Genomic DNA, 10,723 nt, shown 5'->3' on the forward strand with positions numbered 1-10,723 from the left:
TATCTCTTTTGTAGGGTCTAATCTTTTAACAATCAAGGATGAGGATGAAAATTCATTTCTCCTAGAAGAGCTTTTTGCTTTTGGTTCTTCTGTCCAGATGGTTTGGTTGAATGCTCAGTTTGATGGTGATAGTAAGTGATTTTGGTAGAGAAAAGGAGAGGGCATAAATAAATACATGGTGGGTGGTCAAGGTTGATGAAAATGGCAACTGGAAACTAGAAAGCTCCTCTTGGAAACAATAACATGAATCCTAAAGCTATTTCTTCCAAAGACAATATTGCCAACCCTTTGCTATATACCCTTGGGTCTTTTGAAATAATCCCAGAATACTAAAAATGAAAACAAGCAAACAATAAGTTTATCTTACACTTACCTTCACATCATGAAGATTCTTGGATGGAAACTTGTGTTCACAGACTTGGTCAGAGACAATAAAACCCTATTTATTTGAAAAATACCCAGATTATTCCTCAATGTTATAAAAGCACAACAGAGTTATAGAAGTGTTTCAGGGATAAATTGTGCCATTAGAATTACTTGATTCTCATAAAAACCAGGGTTTGTGATCAAATGAGAGCATGACCTTCTTCTCTCTATGTAATTGATGGTTGTTTAAAGTATTTGTAAAGAAAATTATCTTAATTGGTATGGAGAACTTATTACAGTGGTATACCAAGGGGGAGGGTGGGTCCACTCTGATAAGGAGGAGTGTTTCAACCACAGACATTGTTTAGAATTTCTAGTCCATTGTGATAATAAAAAGATGACCAACTTTTAGTTCCTTTTATTGTTGGTTTTTTTTTTTAAAGATTTATTTATTTATTTATTTGACAGACAGAGATCACAAGTAGGCAGAGAGGCAAGCAGAGAGAGAGAGGAGGAAGCAGGCTTCCCACTGAGCAGAGAGCCTGATGTGGGGCTTGATCCCAGGACCCTGAGATCATGACCTGAGCCGAAGGCAGAGGCTTTAACCCACTGAGCCACCCAGGCGCCCCTATTGTTGGTTTTAAATCCTTTCAGACAATGCACCCCCATTATTGCTTACACATGGATGGACTCATTGCCCCCATCCTTCAGTACCCCAGTGGCTTGCTTTTTAAAGAAATTCACTGTAAAATTATTTTAGAAAGTGAGCTATTTTGCAATGATATAGGAGTTAGGACTGAAAATTTCTTTAAATTGGTTATAATGATAGGGAATATTTTAAAATCAAACTGTTACATTTAGAAAGATGATATTCTAAATGAACTAAATTAGAACAATATATCTAAAATAAATAGAAAGCTGTTCATAAGGCAACTTTACTAATACCTGCCTTGTGACATTGAGTTCATGACTGTACCTAAGAGTTGCATGCGTCAGATAAAGAGACAATCTCATTAACTGAGGAGCAGCTTTTTATGGCTCACTCCAGTCTTAGTATATTTGATCATTGTACATATAATTCATAGTAAGTCAACAATTTTTCCACAGATGAAACCATAAAGTGGTTTGATGGAACTCCCACAGATCAGTCAAACTGGGGCATTCGGAAACCAGAGATGGATCATGTCAAACCCCATCTGTGCATTGCCCTAAGGATCGCTGAAGGAGTATGGCAGTTATCCCCATGTCAAGAAAAAAAAGGATTTATATGCAAAATGGAAGCAGGTGGGTAAAGCCAGAGGGTAATTCTTCATTTTGATTCTACCCTGACTAATGTTGACCCACCTCTATAGCGTTTAAAGCTTTGAATATCCAAGTGTTCAGGGAGTATTCAGATAGAGTCTAACATTATCATCTTGTTCAACATCAAACAAGTCAGAGGGCATTTCAGCTCCTTGTTTCTCTAATACGAAGGAAAAAAAAATCATTATAAAGACAATGACTTTCCAGTGTCACCCTTGCTGTTAATGGGCAAAAAAAGCAGTTTAACCTCAAAAAAAAAAAATGGAACTAGCAGTGTTAACCAACATCCCTTATTCTGGCAACCGGTACTCGGAAATTTTAAGATTAATCTTCGGTCCCAGAAAAAATAATCTAGGCTTAGGTATTCCTGTTGTAGGTAAGTAGTTGTGATTCTCTGTTGCTAGCCATACTATATGACAAAAGTCATATTTTAACTTTGTCTTGAGCTACATAGTTTGCGGTGATAAAAAGAAATAATAATTTTAGAAATCTAAGCCAGAAAATTCTAGTCAGTTGCAAACAATACAGAGATTTCTAAGATAGGATGTTAACAATGATGATTAATAGTAGAAATGTGTTTTTTAATAATAATCACGTTTCTAGATACTCCTATTGCAGAGAAGGAGGAATTGGTGTGGTCCCGGCTGCTGGTGAAGGTTTCCGAGAAGAGATAAGGTTTTAGAATCCCAAGAGATAAAGAGAATAGAAAAGGGAAGGCATATTTGACAAAATCCCAGTATGACTGGAGGCAGCAGTTAAGAATGAGCATAGATAGAGTCAAGGGCTCACATTGGGTGGTGATGGGAATAAAACTGGGCAGTAATGTAGGATCCATTCACAGAGAGCATGAGTCTCAAAAGATGAACTTGATGGGGAAGAAGACACAGAACCCCTATGTGCTCTGTAGACACATGCAGTGGAATCACACTCATCCAGATGTAAAGGGAGGCGGTTGTAATTTGAGCAATAGAACTAGGAACACGAGGAAGGAAAAATCGTCAGGTTTCTGTGATCTAATTAGACACTGGGGCTGAATGAAGGAGAAAAAAACTGGTAGGTATTGGCACGAGCATTCAAGCCCCAGTAGCCTAGATAGCAATTCTGTGTGGAAAACATGACTGAGCCTAATAACTAGTGTGCCCAAGTGATCAATAGCATTTAATTTTAAAACCAAATCAGAAATACCTCATGTCTGCACAGGGCTGTAAATCTTCCTATAATATAGAGGACACCTGTTTCATCCCTCACAGCAACTTCCTAAGGCTCTGGAAGAGATATAATACTCCCTTTTTACAGATGAGAAAAGCACTGGGGCTACATCAAGGATCATTTTCCAAATATTCTGACTCTACAGCCTTCTGTATCTGCCCACTGCCTGCATCCAGAGAATAAAAACTCTTTTACAGCCTTTCTTTAAAAAGTATCTTCACACAGACACATAATATATGTTTTCAATTGTATTATGAAAAAGTGTGCAGTATTATGGTTTTGCTGTTGGTGACAATGTTTCAAGTCTGTGAGAGTGAATGGGCAGAAGAACTGCACCTAGGCGCTCCTCCACTCACAACCCCACTGATCTTCTTCTGAGTTATTCTCTACATATTTCTCTGGATCTTTACCTAGATTAGAAATAGCAGAGCTCAAATTTATAGATAGAGTCTACTTGAAAGAGACACTTTTCTACAGTAGAAAGTCCTCAAACAGGCAACCTCCAATTTTTTAAGTGGAGGAGCTATTATTCATTTCCTGAGATTCTTGAGATAGCAAAGGTGAGAATGTGATGATTTTAAAATCCTTGCATGGGGCTAAGAGAATATCATTGCTGGACAAACTCCATCTCAGATCTTAACAAAACTTAGTTCCTTGCATGCAGGGACTATATTTTATTCATATTTTTATTGCAGCACAGTGCTGAGACTGGATGGAAATTTTTCAGCTTAAAAAAAAAAAAAGCAGGGTATGTGTTTGTGAGCAATAATAATGATTACAATAAATCAGGGATCAGCAAAATTTTCTTGTAAAGGGCCAGACAGTAAATATTTCAGGTTTTGGGGGCCATATAGTCTCTGTCATGCTGCTATTGTAGCATGAAAGCAGCCACAGACAACACATAAATGGATGAGTGTGGCTGAGTTCCAACAAAACATTATTTATAAAAACAAGCACCAGATCTGATACATGAGCCATAGTTTGCTAAGCCCTGCTATAAATAATAACATAATTTTGCTGAATTAAAAGAAAATTTTCATCTCAGTTTTTTTTCTTTTGTTTTTGTTTTAGATATTCATGCAGTAAAGGAGCATTCAGGAAAAGGTAGGTTTGAACAGTACAGAACATTTTGATTTCTCCTAGAAATAATATAGAAAGTAACTATGAGACAGTATCTATCTTAACTCATTGTTATTGAACTTTTCCTTTTTTCACCTTGTCTCAGGACCAAGTCACAGTATTGTACCTCTTGCAGTAGCACTCACACTGATAGTGATTCTGGCACTTTCCACACTTTCCTTCTGCATATACAAGCACAATAGAGGTGTCTTCAGGAGACTTGCACAGTTTGGGAATCCTTACTACCCTACAACCAACTTCAGCACAGTACATTTGGAAGAAAATATTCTCATTTGTGATCTTGAGAAGACTGACCAATAACAATGAATTCAGAGAATGCCACAGCCCTAATGATAAGTAAAGACAGGAGTCTCCCCCGCATTTTCCTTTACAGACCAGAGGCCACTATAATTTGAACTGTGTCACTATTTTAATTATTCTTAAACAAATCAGATGGGTGTTGATTTATTCATTTCCCCAAACTGTGATCTATTCTTAAAATGGGGAAATTATACAATGGTTACTAGTCAGAAAACAGGAACTATTAAAAGTAACTCCCTATTGAAGACTCTCAAACCAATGTGAATAATAAGTTTTGTATTACTATATTTCTACTGAAATTTTAAAAGAATTTTCAAACTAATCTTATCTATTCTGACATTTACTCACACTCATTCCATTAAAAAAGAGAGGAAATGAAACAAATTATAAAACACTATGCTTATATATAAGATGAAAAGTTAAAGTCATCTGAGAGGTTTCTTGTTTGTTTTTTAAATCAGTTATTTTAACATCAGGGTTCAGAAAACTAATTTCTAAACTTAAAACTCACATATTCTGGGCTCTAACCTAATATTTAGGGTGATATTTGTTTTTATTATTTCTGACTTCTCAAACTAAAGAAGAAAAATGACCTGTCTTTAAATAGGAAAGATCTTGGTTAGCAACACACTTGCATAAGCAACTAAATAATGTGGCCTAAAACCTTCAATTAATAAATGATGACTGTGTTTGATATTTTAAAATATAGATAAGCTTTAAAGAATTTATTAAAATTTCACTATCATTAAGACTCATGGTCTTTATTAAAACCAAAGGTATAAAGTAATCCATAACTCTCCTAACAACTGAAAGATATAAAATATAATTTAAATCTAAAGGGGAAAAAATGAAAATGTGAAATCCAGTACCACTAGAACCGCACTAGAAAACATATTGAGAAGTACTAAATACATGACCCTCCAATTATAATCTAGCTACCTTTGCTATATAAACAAATTTATGTGAAAGTATTCTATTTAGTAAACTATGGTTCTTAAGAACCATCTCTGTTTGCGTTGGACTAGTCAGAGCAGTTGATAAATAATGATCAATAGCATGACACTGTCCATAAATGAAATATAACAGATTTGACTTTCCTTCACGAATTTCTCATCATGGAAAAGTGACTTCATAATCAAAAGTTTAAAGTTTACTCATTACCTAAATGTTCATTTGCATTTCTATTAAGAACCAAGTGCCATTCTAGAAATTGGATGTATGTATTGGGGTGAGCAAATTAATGAGAACTTGTTTTTATGTCACTTATTTCCAGATGAGAGAAAAGTGAAAGAAATCCAGTAAATTCATAAGTGGAAAATACCATGTGGTTATGAAAATTAAGTAAGGTCTTGTGATAGAGAGGAACTGGGAAAATCTCAAGACCTCCCCAGAGTGTGCATTTTTAATTATTACACCCAGCTGCCTTGAAACTAGTGGTCACTAGTCACAAGGTGGAGCTCTGGGAGAAAGTATGAGTGAATCTCTAAGTGAAAAGCCATCACCATTAGAAACAGAATTTGATGAGCATACCCTAAGAAGGGAGTCTTCGTGGCCTGAAACAGTTAATACAGCTTCCAAAAGCTTCCAAAAAGCTTCCAATGCAGCTCTTTGCTCCTGGTGTGTAGCTCACAAACTAGGACAATTTATTTCCATAGTTTTTTTTTGAAGTTTTGAGACTTCATGTTTTAAAAGATATTATATTATGTAGCAGTTATATATTTATAATTCATGAGAATAATTGGCTTGAACTAACCAGGTGACATAAAAGCCCAATTTAACAATCTGTCAAGTGAAATTAAAGTTCTATTCTTTTCAGTGGTCTTGGTAAAAACTGCTAATCAATTATCCTCCTAGTCAACGTATATTGAAGTGGAAGAGTCACACATAACAGTTTGACAAAGTATGTCTTTAATGAAGTGGTTTTGCAGAAAGAAACTGCTCTGTTTGTCAATGCTCTGTACTTTGCTATTTAGTATTGAGCTACATCTCTGGGGAATCTGTCCCCATGGACAGGATCATGCACTCCTTCCCATTACTGAAATTTCAGAAATAGAAAGTACTGAAATATTATGTTTTATTTATAGATGTGCACTTTAAAAAACCTTTTGCACATCTATTTTTAATCTGAACTAGATTTCATAACTATAGCATAAAAAGCAAAAAAGTATCAGGGTCACAAACTCATCCACACATAATTAATGTGCCCATCTCCAAAAAAAAAAAAAAATCAGTAATTATCCATGACTCTGGGTAATGGGAAATCTTGGATTTTTCAATTAAAGATATCTTGCACTTTTCCAATTCTAACAGTCTTCTTTCAGTTTAAATGCTTCTTCAGTTGAAAGTTCCACTTCCTCTCAAGGATGGAATAGGTGGTCTCTTTAGATAAACAGATTTTTGGAGTTTCCTATTCCTCCTCAAAATGGTGTTGGATATATGAGAACTTGTGTTGTAATACTGGGGAAGAGAAGGTGATAAGCCACCATAAATGTGTGTTATCTGTGTCCACTGAGGATAGCTCTCTGGCCCCACTCCTAGAAACTTTACTGGCATCAGATATGAAGCCTGTAGTTGGGGCAACCTGTAGTCTATTCTCTTTGATTTGGCTCCTTTCTGGCTCTCCCTGTCACTGCCCTACCCCCAATATACTGGCTGTGACTCCCATTCAATTATCTACCTGGACACTCAGTTATACAAGGCCACTTCACCTCTACAGTAGTGAGACCTATCTAGCATCATCAGCTACTCTATTAGGGAAGGCCAAGTGCTGTAGCAAACAATCCCAAAATCTCAGTGGCTAAACACAGCAAAGGTTTATATCTAGACAGTGGGTTTGCAGTAGGACTTTGCATTCATGGGTCCAAGCATCTCCTATATAGGAGGGCCTCCAACTTAGAAGGCCTTGGGGTCCTCCAATGGACCTCCTACTTCTACCTGACAGAAGCTAACTTGGGACCTATCTTTGATTAAGTATGTAGCTTTCAGGGACTATTGAAATACATTGTTTAAGTTAACAGTCTCCATACTAAGGACGCATACCCTGAAGGTACATAAAGATTTCCAAGGGCATGGATATTTTTTAAGGAGCTCAGTTTCCAGACTCTTCAACCTTCATATATATTCTTCCTTAGAACTAACTTGCATGGGAACACATGTGAGATCATAGTGTCATGCTGGTTCTTCTTTTCCACCTCTCTTGTACAAATGTCTATCTCTACCTTAAAACAAAAATAAAAACAAAAACAAAAACCCATGGCTTTCACTCCAAATCTTGGTATGATCTTGGGGAAATTCTCCATGGCATCAAACAAATGGAAAAAAATTCAAAGTCATGATGTCAATGAAGCTTCTTTTAGTAAAAGAATTCTAAAACCAGTGTTGAGCCTCATGTCTTTCCCTGTGTTCAAACATTTTTTGATGAAGGATGAAGTGATGAATGAGATATTCCATGTTAGGATATTCTAAGTTAATATGCATTATACATTGGAACAAGAGAAATGATAACTACTACTCTTTGTTTAAGACTATCTTGTGCAGCCCCTAACTATTGTCAGAGAAGGTATTTCTGGAGAAATTTCTGGTGAAAGCAAAGGAAGTGTAGATATTGATAAGAACCTGACACCTTACCTTATCCTAATGAAAAGTTTAAGGCAAAGATCTGTGCTCTGTCTTAGAAGATTTCTAAGTGAAGGTGAGTATTAACATGCTCATTGAATTGAAAACCCGAATCAGATTTTTTTCTGATCATTTACTTGTCTTATTTGGCTTGGGGATTTGACAATGATGATTGGCCTTACCTATTAAGTTTTATGATGAATGTTTTTCATTACCTGAATAAACTAAACTGGCAACTCCAGTGTCATGATTAAAGCAGTTATTAAGATAAAGACATTTTAATAGCAAAATGGTATTGACAAAACTATAACAATATATCACTTTTCCCAACATTACTTTTTATATCAGATAAAACAAGAGGTGCCTATGAGTGAAAGAGTAACGGGCATAATTAATAGTCATTTGAAAAGTCTTAGTAAAGTCTATTAATTTTACTTCTAGGAAACTGACAAAGTAAATCATTTTAATGACTGGGTAACAAATCCTTTTGCAACTTGACTGTTTCCAGTTCTTTGCTTTAAGCAAAACTCAAGAAGGACATAATCAAATTATCAGTTGTCAGATGATGAAAAGTGATTTTTAATGTAGAATCACTGTGGCTTTGGACACAAATGAGAAAATAATTCAAGTAATGAAAATACATTGCTAAAACAACACTTTCATTCCCATCTACTTATTTATATGAAGAAAGATTTTACATTAGTCAGGATAGGTTAGGGCATGCTATAGAAACAAATAAGCCCCCTAATGTTAATGGTTCAAAACAAAACTCAAAAATTAATTTTTTTGGCCATGCAAAGCCTGCTGTGGTTCTATTGGTTCTTCAGGGGAGTTCACATCCAAACAATAACTCCTAGATCTAGGCTGCATGTCCCTACCTCAGGAATATGGGGTTTTCAGTGATACTATGGCACAAAAAAGGAGTAGAGAACTCTTAAGTTTCTGCATCTTTAAGTGGCACTTCCACTCACATATCATTGGCCAGACTAGTCACATGGTCCAACCTAACTGCAGAAAGTCTGAGATGTCTTTCAGTGTGCTCAGGAAAGAGAAGATAACCAACTACAACAAGCACCAGCAATCTCTACCAGAGTTTCTTGGCATGTACAGTTGAGTATAATAATAATAGAAATCATGTTAAATCCTGACTCATTATAGCAATTTTAAATTAATATTAATTAATTTTATCTGTGATACATCCATTTCATTAAGAGATACATTATAACATTTTAGTCTGATATAGACTATTATTTATGTTGTTCTGATCAACTCTGTACTAATAAAAATTGAAGTGACAGCTCAATATAGAAGAAAATGTATAATACTTAAAGCCTATGTTCACAGAGAATTTTAAAAATAATTTTAATTTATATTCATATTTTTTACTATAGGTTAACATGACAAGGTGATGAATAAAATATTTTCAAGATTATAAGTATATTACATTGGTATAAAATTCTGTGGGTAGATTGGAATGGAAATACAAGAAAGACTAAGGAAAAAAACAATGCAAAATCTCTGACTGCCAGGAGTTTGTGTGTATTTCTATTTTTAAGTAGATTATGATGGAATTCAAGTTGTTAAGGTATCTCCAATCAAAGGAACTAGGGCTCCCTGGAGAAGTGGCTGATTCCAGGTCTGGGGCAGGAAAAATGCAGGATAAAAGTGGATTATCTTGTGGTCCCAGAAAGTCAATTGATCCCCAAAAGTTGAGGTCATGTCCACAGAACACAGAAACTAACAATATGGAGTTCCCAATGGCCAACATTTGAACAATTTGAGCAAAAAAATATTGATGGTATTGGATTATAACCCAATAATATGTATAACTATATGTATAAGAATAAATATGTATAAGTCCATATTGATAAAAAATAAACTGAATGAATGAATAAATAAACTGAGGAGAAGCAGCAGTTCTTTTCTACAGAAGAATTACAATTAATAAGTGTAAAAGAAATGAGAGAAACAAAAGTCACCATTAGGCAAACACAACAGTAATAATTTATATAGGCAAGATTTACCAGTGGGTGCTAAAATTAGTGGGTGACCGTTTGAGGAGAAACAGGAAATTTGCATAGCCTTAAAGTATCACCCCAAGACAGTAACTAATTATAATAGGAAAGTACTACCTTTACAGTAAAGAAACTGCTTTATTCAAGTGATCAAAGCTAATATGAGTAGTAATTGGCCATACCAGCATCATGTACTTCCTAGTATGATGCCCTCAAAAGGGCACATGACTTCTTTGGTATCCTCTTCAATAAGGCATAATATTAATTTAATAAAAGAAAATACCATACAAATCTAAATTGAGGAACTTCTACAAAATAACTGACCACTTCCAAAGCCCCTACGTCATAAAAGGAACGATGCAAACACAAACATTTGAGGACCGCTGCTGTTTGATGTTTCTTCTCTCCTGACCCAAATGAAAAACAAGCAGAATTCATCTTTTCTTCAACCTGCCTAACAGCCCTCCTACCAAAGGTTTTGCACTGACATACATCTTGCCGTCAGCCACATTTACCTGCTTTTTGCTCTTTTTTCTCTACACTCTTTCCTGACCCAGGTCTTGTCAGGATTTCTCATTCTCTTACTCCTGCTTATCCACGACACCTCATGGCTTTGTCATAATGATGGATATTTCAAAAATGTTATGTCTATCATAATACTCATTGCCAACATTTATAAGACACTTGGACTATAGTGATTATTTACAATACATGACTGGCATTTCCATTCCCTCTTCCTCCGCCCCTCAAAACAGTGATTGAGGGCAGAGATAGGC

The 10,723-nt window shown here is 35.5% G+C and overlaps 1 protein-coding gene across 1 annotated transcript in view; it reads left to right on the forward strand.

Moving 5' to 3' along the window:
• PLA2R1 (phospholipase A2 receptor 1) overlaps positions 1 to 9,832 on the forward strand; it is a 113,536-nt gene extending 103,704 nt beyond the window's left edge. Inside the window, exons 27-30 of the mRNA XM_004743922.3 lie at positions 15 to 131; positions 1,474 to 1,650; positions 3,949 to 3,981; positions 4,103 to 9,832. Of these exons, the coding sequence (XP_004743979.1) occupies positions 15 to 131; positions 1,474 to 1,650; positions 3,949 to 3,981; positions 4,103 to 4,317 (542 nt within the window). The 3' untranslated portion in view covers positions 4,318 to 9,832. The remainder of the gene's footprint in view (positions 1 to 14; positions 132 to 1,473; positions 1,651 to 3,948; positions 3,982 to 4,102) is intronic.
• The last annotated feature ends 891 nt before the right edge of the window (positions 9,833 to 10,723 follow it).

Source organism: Mustela putorius, unplaced genomic scaffold (assembly GCF_011764305.1).
Source record: "Mustela putorius furo isolate JIRA1106 unplaced genomic scaffold, ASM1176430v1.1 tig00003869_pilon_pilon_pilon, whole genome shotgun sequence".
Classification (NCBI taxonomy): domain Eukaryota; kingdom Metazoa; phylum Chordata; class Mammalia; order Carnivora; family Mustelidae; genus Mustela; species Mustela putorius.